This window comes from Phytophthora parasitica, assembly GCF_000247585.1.
Source record: "Phytophthora parasitica INRA-310 unplaced genomic scaffold supercont2.8, whole genome shotgun sequence".
NCBI classification, from domain to species: Eukaryota; Oomycota; class Peronosporomycetes; order Peronosporales; family Peronosporaceae; genus Phytophthora; species Phytophthora nicotianae.
The window spans coordinates 77,503-92,047 of NW_008648994.1; the positions used below are offsets into that span (position 1 = coordinate 77,503).

The following is a 14,545-nucleotide window of genomic DNA, read 5'->3' on the forward strand; positions in this document are numbered from 1 at the left end:
GGGGCACGAGGTTCCCAAGTCCGCTGTGGTGGCTGCGTATTGAGAGGGTAGGCGCCCGAGGCGTATTCCCGAGTGGCTTGGAGATTGTGGCGTAAGCCGAGGCTTTGCGAGGGTGGAGCTTGAGTACGATTGACCGTGCAGTGTATTGTTTGGTTATTAATAAATAGGGGAAAACCCGGCTACTTGACGGTGGCCAATAACGTGTTTAAGTTGCATACGGGGTGACCGACAACGGGGACCTTGGCGAACAGCGCAGCAAGCACGAGCGGCTACGCGATCCGCCGGCAAGCAGGCGACCCTAGACTTGTTACAGGAACACGCACGCAGCAACAACGACGACGTAACATTACTGTAACCGAAGTAGAACACCCGGCGCTACTCACTCTTACTGAATAAAAATTTGCCGAACAACCGGCAAAGTTACATTCTTTAAGGAGTTTGCCTATTTTTTTTAATGAAGAGCACAAACAAATTTTCAAGAACTTTGTTACTATGCTATAAAACGGTATAGGTCTGCGGTGTACACTACCCGTAAAAGGTTATCCTTACTGAAAGTAGTCCTTGTCAATACTCGACAGGAACATTTTGCAAGTTGGTTTTGGGAGTGCAGCGATGCAACAGAACATGTATACTACACCATATCCAGCTCAAACAGGGACATCCTCCAGGCCAATGCGACACGTCGCACGGCTCTATTCGTAATTCTATTTTGGGTAGGTCATTTTTCGTGTTAGTTTGGGAGACTCCGGATCAAGCGAAGTTTGCTTCAGAGCAACTGGAATTCCCTCTCAAATAAACTATGCAACTAGAGAGTGGTAAATTGGCTTGGCATCCGCAGTCATGACCCTATGACTCGATGAATCCGTCCATAACTTCGGCCACAGTGCTCACTACGGTGTAAGGCAGGTGTCATTTGATAGAGGAGAATGTTGGCAGCATTGTATATACAAAAGCGGCGCGTCCGAGGCCCGTTCGATCACCTTGTCCATCTTCCATATTTTAAGCTAAAGTCTGTGATGACCCCCTTAAAACATATTCTGAATGATTGTTGTCTCGCTTGGTCTGGAGCAAATCTCACTTGGTGTGGAGCGTGTGAGGTTAATTACGAGAATTTTTACGTTTCGGTAAATTCCGAGCATAAGTTGTATGAATAGTAGATTATAGATTTTCGCATGTTTTTGCCACAAAATGTTTTTCGGCAACTTCTGCATCATACACGTAATCAATGGCGTTGAGAAATGCTCGCAATCACTTTCATGCTTTAACTGTGTAAATGTATGGCACTCGCTGGGTTTAACGTTTTCTTCAAAGCCGTTTTAGACTGGCACAACGTCCCCTACCTCCCCTCCGACGTACATATTGTACTTCAAAGGGTGAGTTGTACAGAACACGGATGCCTTTGAAGGACGGATCAAAAAACTGCCTTGTCAGATACGTATCTTATGATAGTAAAAAATCTTTGCATTGGTCTCATGGCATCTTGAAAAATGTATTAGATAACTCGTTACTTGGAAGGGTAAGTCGCCGTTCTTGGGATTTGGTCTGGGTGTTGGTTCGGTATAGGCCGACCGACTTCATTTCACAATTGACTTTCGATCAAAACAAGACCCCACTCCCTCCCGATCAAGTTAAATGCGCCAAAAGATTTATTTGCTCCTGCTCCTACTCAATTTCACTGTCTTTGTCAGTTGTATTACATGTGCTAAGCAAACTGATATTGGGACGGCCTTGGAAGCAGACTTCAGTCGCACGGGATTCGAAATGGCAAAGACGCAACGAGCTCTTCGAAACGACAAGACAACAGTTCAACCGAAGGGTGGAACTCTCAACGAAGAGCAGGAGGAGAGAGCACCCTTATCCCTCCCAAAGCTCAGCAAGTTGTTTCAGCGGAACGCGAAGAGTATGCCAAACTTACCAGTACAAAGAAATCCAACGCCCGTGGAGGAGCTAAAGCGCCTGAAGAATAATCCGGCTGTTCTGAAGGAGATCAAGAGTGTGAAAGAAAACCCTGAGATGATGAAGAGAGTCAATAGTCTGAGAAACGACCCCAAGTTCATCAAGTCTTTGGAAAAGCCTCCCTCGCTAAAACCCATTAAAGAGGCACAAACGTATCTATCAAGAGGCCTAAGCGAAGAGGTTTCTGAGAAACTGTCGGTATATTTGTTCTTTTTCGGATTTTTTGGATTTGTTGGAGCTTTTTTCGGGGCGTATTTCCTACTCAATAAAATAAATCCGCCGGACGAGTAATGGGGAGAGCAATTGAATTGATTTAACTGATTTGATCAAGCGATGAATTAACGGCGTTTTACTCTTTTTGCATTCTTCTTAATCATGATATGGAACAGTGCAAGTTTTAAATTCGCATGAATGCTGGTCAGCACCATGATTCCTCCCAAGCAACTAGCAACGTGAGCGCTCTATCCAATACTAGAGATGTTTGAAATCAAACTGCATTTTTAGGCTTCCGACACATTACCAACACTACATCGTTTCCACTTCAATAGCCCCGAGAACCTTAGTGTCACCCTAAAAAGCCCGCTTAAAGGCGATTAGCCGATGTAGTGTTGGAAGTACGCGTTGACAGCAGCCCTTACGTGTAGTACTCATCAGGTTTGTATTCCGAAACAAAATCTAGTCGCAATAATGCTTTCGCTTGTGCAGAAATAACCAGCGACAGACCAGCACAATCGGAAGTCGATTGTCATCTCCTTTTCAACGATTTTCAAAGGTGCGTGCAGTAATGAGGTCATGCATAATATCTGATGCCTGAGTTGTTGTGAGCTTCTTCATTTTTTGTATTTTTCGGGGAGACAAACTCAACCAAAACAGCTGAAGCTCTACATTATTCGTAAAAAAAAATATTGTTAGCGACAGACGAGTTAACAGCGCAAGTTTAACGTACTCGATTAGATTGGGTGGTATTCGTCCAGGGTTCTTTTTTGCGAAGCCTTTAATCTGGCGGTCGAATCGGAGTAGATGTGGTCGGAGGTTCGGTGGTTCAGTAGCTCGTTCTGCCAAACGTATCCATTCCACCAAAACCTCGGCAATTCTAGCGAAACGGCTCCAGTCTTCTTCTGTCCGTGAAGCACTGTTTTTCTGCTTGCACGTTTGAATATCTTTCCGGAAGATACTGGCTAGCTTTCCAAGAGGTTTTTCCATACGATCTGGTTCCAACGCGCCGAAACGAGTCAGTTGTTCAATATAATTTTCCATTTTGCGTAGTAAGTCCGGTCCCGAGGAAGCCCAAATCTCAGTAATACTTCGTGACATAGCTTCCAATTGCGGGTCAGCTAGACAAGCCGGCACATCTGCGTTCTTTTTCGCATGTGCAACTACTTGAGCAATGCTTTTCGTTGTGCCCTCAATCCAATTCCGACTAATTTTCCTCTTCTCTTGATGACGTTCGATGACCGTAGGCAGTAACACCACAGCATCTCGGAAATCCGCTGCGATCGCTTCACTAATATTGCCTCCATCTTGAATCAAGCCAACCATTCCTTTTAAAGACAGCGAGCTCCGGTGCATTAAAGTGGACATTGCTTTCCTCACAGTCGCCGCCTCTTCATCTTCCCTCAGCTCCGAGCATTTTTTGGCTTGCTTCACAAAAATCGCAACGTTATCACTAAGACGATTTCGATTACGAACTACAGCCAATTCCTGCCGCTTCAGCTTCGGTTCTTCTGCTTTTTCCGTCTCATCATCTCTTGATCGTTTCACTCCAACTCCAGTCATCAGTTCATTTTCGCCTTCTTTCTCCTTCTCGACTGCAGCTTCGTCTTCTGTCTCTGTCTCTGAGTCGTAATCCACCAAGTCTTGAGTCTCCAATTTGATGCGAAGGTCTTCAAATTCTGCGTTTTTTGTGTTTGTCAACTCCTCCGTTCTCTGTCTAGAAGCTTGAGCGACGATGGCGCGAGTTTTAGAGCGGATTTCGTCCAGCAGCTGCTCGATGTGGATGAGTACAGGGGTCAGTATTGCTGCGGAGGGAACTCGTGAGGCATGAGAGTAGTTTGAGGGGAGCATTAAGGCATCCGCGACGCGCACAAGCTGCTGCTCAACGTTGAGCAACACGTCCATTGTTGGCAATAATACGTTTTTTTAAAAAAAAACTAAAATCTGTCATTTTACTGAAATTAAGATGTATTTTAAAGTTGAACTAGGGTTCACTAAAAAAAATAGTGACTTCTGATTTTCTCGAAATTTTTAACTACACGAGCGCATTGCGATCATCTTCCGAATCGAGAGGAAATATAGGACCACTAACTTCATCCAATGATCAACCCAAGACCAGATAGGGCCATCCGTTTTGGCTTTGCTGGGGTCCATCAATTCAGTCGAGTACAACGCTAACGGACAAGCTGTAAACGTGTCAGCAGTGCCATTTTGAATCTTTTCAATGTCAGCGCAATACACAGATTTCCCAGCCATGGGCATCCTATGAGCACTCTGACGTTTGGTAAGGCCATTTGTCCACGGCCAGAAATATGAAATATTTGTACCGTTGAGGATAGTCGAATTACGTTTTTAGGCAACTCGACAATGTTAGTATAACCAATCGTTAGTTCTCTCATTCCTTCAATCTCAAACAATTCCGGTGGAAGTTCGTTGATAGGGTTTCCAGTAAGGGATAAAAATTGTGATTGGATGCGTAGAAGTACCTCCGGAACAGCTTGAAGCTCGATAAAAACGACCAATCCGGCGTTCCATTTGTAATCGAGATCGTCAGGTAGCTCGCGTATATTCATGACACACATCTCGAAATCATAAAAACCTACTGGGGTATCATTTGACTGGAACCCTGCTGGTAACAAGCCGTCGGTCATATTCACTCGAGCCAACATAAGCGACAAGAATGCAGGATGGTTTGTATTCGTAATAGCGGCAGAGTTTTTCCACGCAGTGATTGTCGTATTATAGATTTTAATACTGATGAGCTGGTGGAACTCTGTGAAAAATATCAGGAACATCGAGAGAGGGGCAATGTTTGATTAGCATGATGATCACAGTAGATCCATCAAACTCGTGGCCATGCCCATTTGGTCAAAACCGATGGACAGAAAAACACGCGGAATCACTTGAAGAAAAAATCGTTCGCTTTTTTAATGGTATAACATGTTAAATAGAGATATTGAAGCACTTTCTGTAGCCACATCACTGTTGCTTTTCAGGCGCTGACGTGATGGATCGATAGATTGTACTTCTATGAAGTAACGAACAAACTGCACGAGTTTATGGTGTCAGATATTGCTTGGTGCGACGATAAAGGCCACTACTAACTAGATTTCCATCTGAGGATAACATTAATTTATTAGTGGGCGTTCCCTGTAGACTGACGGAGTGTCAATAATTTTTTTAAACGCATCGAAACGTGCCGGTATTTAACTCATAAATACTTTTAGAAGAAAAGATAATACATGGCGAGCAAGACGAGAGAACATCAAAATTTTATCTAGCTTTAGAATGATATCTTACGGAGATTTTGCCACTATACGGTGATACGATACATTCCATCCCAGCCCAATAGATCAAACATGGTATCATACAGAGGTGATGAACAGTCAACAGCTTTGATGAGCCGGTCCCAATTCGCCTCGGAAGAATTCATCAGTATCGATGAGGAGTCTGCTTGAAGCGGGGCAGTGAATGTTGCTGATTCCCCGTTACGAATTCTATCGAGGTCGTTACAATACGTCGAACCACTTGCTAGTATCATTGGTGACACCTCGAGCATCATTTCGACAAGTGGGTCGATCCATGACCAAAAGTATGAGACTGCTGTGTTCCTCACATCAATAAACGGAGTATTCATGGATGGATTTGAAATAGTTCGTGGTAGTTCACTAATGTTTGTGTGAGCTAAAATGAGGTAAAGCATGCCATATATCTCGAAGAGTTCAGGTGGGATCTCTGTTATGGGATTCCCCCCTAACACCAGGAAGAATGGTTGCAAGCGAATTAACGCTTGCGGTACAGCAGTGAGCTTGCTATTCTCCACGTAAACACTGGATCCGACATGCCACTTGGCATCAATATCGTCTGGTACACTCGCAAGATTTGTCTCGCAAAAGTTTATATAGTAAAGATTTGCTGGGAAATCTATAGACTGAAGACCCACAGGAAGAATGCCATCCTTCATTTTTGTGCGCACCAGTGATAGCATCGTCAGCCTTGGATGGTAAGTGTTCGTGATAGCAACATCGTCCCCCCAATTATCAATAGTCGTGTTGTACACTCTAATTTCTTGTAGCAGAATGAAGTCGGAAAAGCTAGTAGGTACTTCAAAAGCAGGACAATGCAGAACGATGAGCTTTACAGCCGTTCTGTGATCAAATTTCTTCCACTCAGTGAGTACTTCGTCGTGTTGACCAGATATACTCAGTTTATGGCAATTAAAATCCACGACAAAACAAGACGGTAGAACACCAGCCATCGGATGGACTTTAGGCACACACTCCATTAACGGGATTTGGGTGATAGCGTAAATGTGCAACGCCAGCACCACGAAACCCCAAAATGCAAATAACAGGTTAATACCGTGGGAAGGTGTTAATCTAGGCGGGGAACACACTACTTTTTTCTTGGCATGAGGATTCTGCATCTGAATACGAGAATTCCAGTTCACGTCATTGTTCTCGGGCAAAGGTGACAAAAGCGTATGAGCTTCGTACGAGAGTTGAATGTGGGCATTATGACCGTCAGCCGGCACAAGCCGATTTTTCCTGTTAGGCTTTCGGCGTAGTAACTCTTTCATGTTTGTAGTGGTCATGATAATTCCAAGTGAGAAGATGACGCGCATTGCCATGTCTGACCATGACACTACTAATACCATCTGAGCCTCATTTAGCATTTGTGCAACCCAATTATCATCACTAAGATCATCAAAGTTGAATCCTGCTAACGCAACATTGTATTGATCCGCGTACCGCAGAGCAATCATCGCTGAAACACCAACAGTAGACATCATATCCAGCGCACAGTCACAAACTACCAACGCAAAGCGACGGTGCGCTTCTCCATGCCAGAACCATCGCGAATGAATCAATACAGATGACCAGCAATTAACCACAAGTAACCCCACGTAGAAGTGATTGAGCTGTGGATGCGGAAGGTATTTGCTCATTCGAATCGCTTGAATCGTCTGGAGTGCGGTCTCAAGAATTTCTCGGAAAATGTGGATACGGTGGAAATGTTTACCATTGACACCAAAAAATCCCTCGCGATGGGCTAAATTCATGTATACCCGTGTAAAGCTTCGACTGACAATGCTGTCAACTCGGTCCTGTCCCACTTGTCCAGCGTTTTTCTTTGGGAAGCACTTGCACAAAGCTTTGGATTCTAAAGTAAATGATACTGTCCGCTGCGATAGCAAACAGAGGATCAAGTGTAGTACGCAAACCCCATGTGCTGAAGCCAAAGCAATGTGAACGTAGGCGATCGTGAGAAAGTCCTCTCGAGGCATTCCGATCGCGTAGGCTTCAAGCGAATAGCTTAGAAACGATGCGTCATAATCCCAGTAGAACTTGGCGAACCCAGCGTTGTACGCACATGTCACGAAGTGAATCAAGAAAATGACGAGCCACCAGAACACGAAGCTGCAATACGAGAGCGTCACATATTCATACGAGGAAGCCGAGCTGAACAGCGTGGGGTAATCCATTCCATGCCTTGCGTTTGTTGTTTTGGCTATTCTGGTACTAGTCAAATATCTTGGTAAAATACAAAATAGCACTCAGTAATTAAGTTTTTTTATAACTATAATCTGCGTTCTGAGCTGAATGAGCCGAATTACTTGCTGTATCTAACAGAAAAAGCAATTTTAACTATGAGATTCGCTCCCTAGCCTCCACACTGTGCACTATAGAAGCTTCGATAGTGCATCGGTGTACCTGTAGAACAGGAAAGGACCTAATAAATGCAGCATCATTTGTGTAAAGTAAATGTTATTGTTGTTCGCTTACTCACGAAGCGCCAAGAGCGAATAAACCGTCCCAGTAGGCAAGATTGGACATCGAGTGATCAGCCACTGTTGTAGTTGTGCAGTCGACCACTTGACGCAATATGTCCCAGTTCGCCTCAGAGGCATTCATTAACAGCGTCGAGTGTCCGGGCTGAAAAGGCTCAGAAAACATTGAGGCGGTACCACTCAAGATCTTTTCGAGATCGAGACAATACGTGGACCCACCAGCAAGTATAGTACTTGACGATATCTCCAGTGCAAGTTCAGCCAGAGGATCTATCCACGACCAAAAGAATGAAATACTAGTGTTCATGATCACCAGCTGAGTAGCATAATTTAGCACAAACGATACATTTTGCGGCAGCTCACGCACTAATGTGCGACTCAGTCTTGTGTCGTGAGTATAACCTTTTTCGAAGAGCTCTCTCGGAACAGTCTGAATTGGATTGCCCGATAACGAAAGTGTTAGCAGTTGTAGACGCAAAAGTGAAGGTGGTACAGCAGTCAGTAAAATATTTTCAATGAAGATCGAACACACAGGCCACTTCACGTCAAGATCATCCGACAAAGCTCTCAAGTTTGTCTCTGCGAAACATATATCAAATACCGTACTAGGAAACTCTTGTGACTGAAGACCAGGCGGTAGAAAGCCGTCTGTCATATTGCTTCGAGCAACGGAAAGTGATTGTAATTTTGGGTGATGAAACCCCGAAAGTGCTGCGTTGGCGTTCCATTCAACAAGTGTCGTATTATACACAAGTATTTCGCCAAGATTTTGGAACTTCTGGATATATATCGGCATTTCCATAGCTGGGCAATGAAGTATTTGAAGCTTCTCAACCGTGTTACGGTCAAATCTTTTCCACTCCCTCTCAACCTCTTCCATTAGCCCAGATAACCCGAGCTGATAACAATCGAAGTTGACTGTAAAGCAGGATGGCAATGCTCCAGCCATAGGATTCACTTTGGGATCGCACTCAATCAGTGGTGTTCGCAGCGATGCATCAACATGCAACGCCAATACTATCACACCCCACATAGCAAAGAGGGTACGGCTCATTCTGAGTAGCCCACGGCGCCGATATTCATTCCAGAACCCACAGAATGTGGTTTTAACTTCGTTTAGGTTCTTGTCAGCTCGATCATTCTGTATACAACGCTGATTAGTGAATAACGGACCAACTGAATCCAACTGGTTAGCGCTAGTTGGGGCGGCATCTGTTGCCACCCGGCTGGGCCTACTAGTAGTACACCGAAGCAGTTCCTTCATTTTGCCAGTTGCTCCAAGTAAACCAAGTGAGAAAACAACGCGAATAGCCATGTCTGACCATGAGGTTACTAGAACGACCTGCGCTTCATTCATCATCTTAGCAAACCACACATCGTCCACCAACAGAGAACCAAAACTCTTTGACTGAATGTCATACTGACCAACGTAACTTGAGACTATCCATGCTGCCACACCCACGGTCGACATCAAGTCGAGCGCACAGTCACAAAGGACTAAGGCAAATCGTCGATATGCTTCGTTATCCCAAAACCAGCGAGAGTAAATAATGACAGAGGACCAGCAATTCGCCACAAGTAAAACCACGTAAAAACGATTGAGGTGAGGATGAGAAAGATATCTGCTCATTCGAACGGCTTGCAGTGTCTGAAGAGCTGCTTCAATCAGCTCTCTAATGATAAGGATAGTGTGGAAGTATTCTCCATTTGCGCTTAGCCCAGGGCGCTTACGAGTGATATAACCCAACACCTTTTTCAATCGAGTCCGAATGTTATGTGCGGATGCTCGATAAACAATCTGTCCTTCACCCATCGACAATACTGAAGTCTCCATTTCCTTCACTATCCTTTCCTCGCTCAGGACTCTCTTGGGTGTTAGAGTAAATGCTAGAGTACGTTGCTTCGTAGATCCAAGAATCATTAACATAATGTAAAACCCATGTACTCCAGCCAAAGCTATGTGGACGTAAGAAATAGTGTCGAAATCAGACAATGGCATTCCAATTCCGTGGCTCGCAAGCGCGTACATCAGATACAAGTCGCCAATATTCCAATAAAATAGAGCGAAGCACGTGTTGTACGTGAATGTGGTCAAATGCACCAAGAAAATGATAAACCACCCAAAGGCGAACCCACACGACTTCAAGGCTACAAATCCATGCCAAGATGGTGAGGACACTGGCGTTAGTTTGTCCATTTGCTTGCTTTGTCCCCACGTTCAATGCAAATGACCTCCTGTAGTTAGCTGAATGCATCGTGTTTTTGTTACCTTAAATAGCTAAGATTGTCTACGGTGTCTCCTATTTATGGTAACGATGTAGCATTAAGCATGGCGACATTTAGCAAAATGACACAAAATTTGAGATACTTACTGCCTACGCTTATCCAGATTGCCATATTTTTGCTAGCAATGAGATGTTTTATCGATTAGGTTTCACGGACACAGTGAAATTTGACGTATATATATGTACATTAGAACGCTGGAAATGTTTAACGTGTTGTGTTGATCGCGAAGTTCATAAATAGAGGTAAAAAAAAATGAATAAATTCATACTTAGTAGTATAAGCTACAGATGAGCATATAAATAGTTGTCAGTGTAGTTTCGAGATGCCGCACCGTGTCGCTCCTGGGAGAGCTCCAGGACTCGCTCAAATTCGTGTTCATGAGCGTATCGCGCGCTTAAGAACGGACAAGTTATCACCGACAGTGCTGAAAATCACTTGGGTTGGCTTCGTATTTCTCCATTTCGCGTGCTTTGTATATTTCACGTTTACTGCTTGGTGTTACTGGAAACTACCAGGAACCCGTCTGGATGCTTGGTTATCTTTGCTTTATATCGGACTGGGTACAGAATATCATCGTATGATCGCGTTGATACATTTATCTGTGGCAATAGTTCATGCTGCGTACATTATTTGGATGATAGGCTGGTCATACTGGAAAAACGATGTGGTATTCGCTATCTACAACGTCGTCAAGGTTCCGGTTCATCTCAACGGAGTTGGAGAAGATTATCCTCTTATTGCACCGGTTAAAGAAGGTTTCTGCTGGGCTTATCGAGCAGTATTCACGCGCGACGGATTTCTAGGAGTTGATGGCCCGAACTTTGACTTCGTCTTACTATGTCGAGAGATAGTGGAGACAGCGTTGCAAACCCAGCAAGCGTATCGCATGAGTCTGCTACTACCACGGCGAGAGCTAAATCGTGGATATGTTGCTTTACTTGTTCTAAACTGCTGGAGCACAGCACTGGTTCACTCATATTTTCGCAATCATGCCACAAGAAGACGGCTACTGGCACTAATTTGTGACTGCATCTTGGATCTAGTCTCATCTGTGGGGATTACAAGTCTACTAGTGATCATGTACATCCCAGATTTCGAGTTTGAAACTTATGGATTCCCATTTCTGAAATGGTACGAGGACGTTTGGCGAGTCCACGCAATGAGCGAATTTCAAATGATTTTAGTGGCTTCGTGGGAGGATTTAGCTATGCGATTTATATTCGCGCTGAGCATGCTAGGGAACATGAATAATATCAAGAAACTCATCCGCGCTAGGCCAATGAAGCGCGTTAGACGTGCAACTAACGCTCGACATCGTGCTACAGTCGTCGCACCATTTCACGCAAGTCTAGCGACTATAAAGAAGAATTTTGATGGAGTAGATCGGGAATCCCTGCACTTTTGGGTGGGTAAAGCAACGGAAATGGGCTTCTTTATGTGGGGATTAGCGGTTTTAATCCTTCATTTATACGCTGAATCCGCGCCTGATCTATCGCAGTGCAAGATGCAAGTCAAGCCGTGGACTACGTCTCAACCGAGTTGCTCCTTACTTGAGCTGAATTGCTTTGAATCTGGATTTAGTGGCTCTAAATCTGAAGTCTCAGAACAATGGAGTGAATTTGATCCTGCAACTGTAATTCGTGTGGTTATACGCCATTGTCCAGCGCTGGATCTTCCTGTAATGTTGACCGAGTTTTCTGGTTTGAAAGAGTTCAAAATCTACAACTCTAGTATCACGAGCTGGGATGAAGATGCCGCCTTCACTCAAGCATTTCATCCCATGCTAACAACACTTTTTCTAATCCGTGTAAATATGACGAATGGCGAACTGCCGCTTGGTCTCCAGGCTGACAATTTGCCCCAGTCCTTGGAAGATATCGAGTTTTGTGTCACAAATCTACGTTCCCTACCTGACGATTTGGACGTGAAATGGCCGCAGTACGCGAGTATCTACCTTGAAGCCAGTCAATTTCAGGAAGTTCCCCCATCACTGGTCCGGCTTGCTCCGTATGATTTATCATTGTCATTGAACCCTATTGCGGCCATTCCTGAAGAACTTTTTGAGAGTGAATCAGTCGCGTATCTGAGCTTTGGAGGCACGCTAATCTCAGAACTCCCAGAAAACGTCTCAAATTTGGCGTCTTCAATGTACGACATAAACCTGAGTGATACCAACATTTCCTTCTTCTGGTCGTGGATTGACCCGTTGGTCATAACTCCGTCAAATGCTCCTCCGATAAGCGCTGGAGGTACCCCTTACTGTTTGGATATTCTGCGTATTTTGGAAAAACGACAAACAGCGTTTGCCATTTCCCCTCCAGAGCACATTGATCAGTCCATACTGAATGATGCTTCTGTCGATAACTGGGACATCCTAGAGAAAGCCGTGTATTGTGAAGAAGAGGATAGCACTTGGTATCCCCTAGACTTTGAGGATGAATATAGTAAAATTATATGAATAATAAATGTGTTTTGGCGGTGTGCTACTTGTGAGCTAGTTCTCGCCATCTGCATTATGCCGTTCTGTATCGAGTATGAGACACAAAATATAATCACTAATCTAACGTAGTCAAAAACCATTTGCCTATCTAAAAATGCATTCATTTAGAGAAGTAAAGAAAAATAAAGAAACCGTGTATAAAGTAAGCTTTTGTGTTGCAAAGAAACAAGGCAATGGAGATACATAAGTTGCGACGATTCGTGATCAACTTTGAAATCAATATATTGAACCTCCATCCTCCTAAAGCACCCTCCGAATGCTTACACAACTGACGAGAACACCCCCGTCCTTTGAAAAGCAGTTCCTCTCGCGCTCTTAAGCCAACACGTGCCACCCTCGTAATTGTTCCACGAGAATGCCCGGCAGTTGGAAGTTCTCATACAGATGGAACAGCAGCCATACGCGTCGGCACTTCTAGCATTGCCAATTGTAGCACCATCATAGTCGACATTCTCCTCCATGGCACAACTTGGAGCTGGCGGGTTCGCAGTAGACTGAGCCGAAATCACTCCGTCCCTGCGAACAGTACCATCTTTACGGTTCTTGAGCCAGCAAGTGCCTCCGTTTGTGTTGGTCCACGAAAATGCACGGCAGCCACCAAAATTCCTGCAGATTGAGCAGCAGCCACTGGCAGTGCTGGATCGTGCACTGCCAATGTCATTGCCGACATAGTCCACGCCATTCTCGAGACCACAAGTCGTAGTTTCGAGATAAGGAGATCCCGAGGTAGAGCCCGCACGCACCACCATCCGGCCCTTGGCACTCTTCAGCCAGCACGTACCGCCATTGAAGGAGGTGAAGGTGTACGCACGACATCCTGGTGTATTGCTGCACACCGTACAGCAGTCTGTCGCTCGAGCCGCAGACGCACTACTGATGTCATTGCCCACATAGTTAATATTCTGCTCCTGTCGACATCCCATCTCATTGCTCATGACCGCCGACCTCGCGGCGGAGCTTGCAACGATGGTGCCACGACCACTCTTGAACCAACAAGTTCCGTCGTTGAAGTCGGTCCACGTGTACGCGTTGCATCCTGGTCGGTTGGAACAGGGAACGCAGCAATCCCAAGGAGTAGGGGCTTGTGCACTACCGATATCGTTACCGCTGTAGTCGAACCCATTCTCTACAACACACTGAGGCTGGTTGAATTCGACACCGGGCTCGAAATTGACTTGGAGTTCTCGTGTGGTATTGACCGGCAGCGTGTCGTCCGTAGCGGCTCCGGGCCAACAGGAGATAGCCAAAAACAAACAAAGCAGTGTAAACTTCATCGTGGACGTTCAGCAGACTTGGTAAAACACAAAATGAACAACCAGGCCTTGCCCGTTTCACATCGTCCGGGGCAGACGACGAACCCAGGAGCACCGAGACGTGCCTTTTGAACAACAATGTGTAATGTTTCAAGGTATAATTTCTTCGATCGATACTTCCTCTTGAAGGAGTCGTTTCAGTATTTTTCTTCTGTGCACGTTCTTTTGCATTACGTACACCGCTACGTGTTGTTACGTGTTGTGGGATGGCGGGGCAATGAGACTAAGCAACGCCGAAATACAAATAGACACAGCAACCTCGGTTCTCGAGCTCTGCATAGAATAGTTGTGACTCACAACTATTCAATGTACTTGTGAGTGTACCAAATCGATCCTACTACCTGTAAATCTTCTGCGGAATTCGCAAACAACCTGTGTTTGCTTATTTTGCGTATCCCCTAGATGTTTTTCAAAACCAACTCTCCGTACACATGTCATGTACTATTGTCTACGGCGTTCCACTGAGCGGTTCTTTTCGGTTTGCTG

General features: G+C 44.9%; 5 protein-coding genes across 6 annotated transcripts; 2 read left to right on the forward strand and 3 right to left on the reverse strand.

Annotated features, from left to right (window-relative positions):
- Positions 1 to 1,761: 1,761 nt before the first annotated feature.
- On the forward strand, positions 1,762 to 2,247 carry PPTG_05662 (hypothetical protein; the record flags this gene model as incomplete). Its single annotated transcript, XM_008899370.1, has 1 exon — positions 1,762 to 2,247. The coding sequence occupies one exon, from the start codon at positions 1,762 to 1,764 to the stop codon at positions 2,245 to 2,247; it is 486 nt and encodes a 161-aa protein (XP_008897618.1).
- Positions 2,154 to 4,125, reverse strand: PPTG_05663. 2 transcript variants are annotated; one of them, XM_008899372.1, is made up of 2 exons: positions 2,903 to 4,125; positions 2,154 to 2,837 (listed from the first exon to the last, which is right to left on the reverse strand). In XM_008899372.1, exons 1-2 carry the CDS (start codon positions 4,072 to 4,074, stop codon positions 2,747 to 2,749), a joined length of 1,263 nt encoding a protein of 420 aa, XP_008897620.1. In that variant the 5' UTR covers positions 4,075 to 4,125; the 3' UTR covers positions 2,154 to 2,746. The 2 variants fall into 2 exon arrangements, with proteins under 2 accessions (XP_008897620.1, XP_008897619.1); XM_008899371.1 differs by having other exon boundaries at positions 2,154 to 4,125.
- A 1,293-nt stretch (positions 4,126 to 5,418) lies between these two features.
- Positions 5,419 to 8,615, reverse strand: PPTG_05664 (hypothetical protein; the record flags this gene model as incomplete). Its single annotated transcript, XM_008899373.1, has 2 exons — positions 5,419 to 7,703; positions 7,960 to 8,615. 2 exons carry the CDS (start codon positions 8,613 to 8,615, stop codon positions 5,483 to 5,485), a joined length of 2,877 nt encoding a protein of 958 aa, XP_008897621.1. The 3' UTR covers positions 5,419 to 5,482.
- A 1,953-nt stretch (positions 8,616 to 10,568) lies between these two features.
- On the forward strand, positions 10,569 to 12,704 carry PPTG_05665 (hypothetical protein; the record flags this gene model as incomplete). The annotated part of the gene is made up of 1 exon (XM_008899374.1): positions 10,569 to 12,704. One exon carries the CDS (start codon positions 10,569 to 10,571, stop codon positions 12,702 to 12,704), a length of 2,136 nt encoding a protein of 711 aa, XP_008897622.1.
- A 247-nt stretch (positions 12,705 to 12,951) lies between these two features.
- On the reverse strand, positions 12,952 to 14,020 carry PPTG_05666 (hypothetical protein; the record flags this gene model as incomplete). Its single annotated transcript, XM_008899375.1, has 1 exon — positions 12,952 to 14,020. The coding sequence occupies one exon, from the start codon at positions 14,018 to 14,020 to the stop codon at positions 13,007 to 13,009; it is 1,014 nt and encodes a 337-aa protein (XP_008897623.1). The 3' UTR covers positions 12,952 to 13,006.
- Positions 14,021 to 14,545: the final 525 nt, after the last annotated feature.

What these genes read in the sequence shown, in the direction of transcription:
- PPTG_05663 (XM_008899371.1), bottom strand. Translation starts at nt 4,074, where the DNA reads ATGGACGTGTTGCTCAACGTTGAGCAGCAGCTTGTGCGCGTCGCGGAT.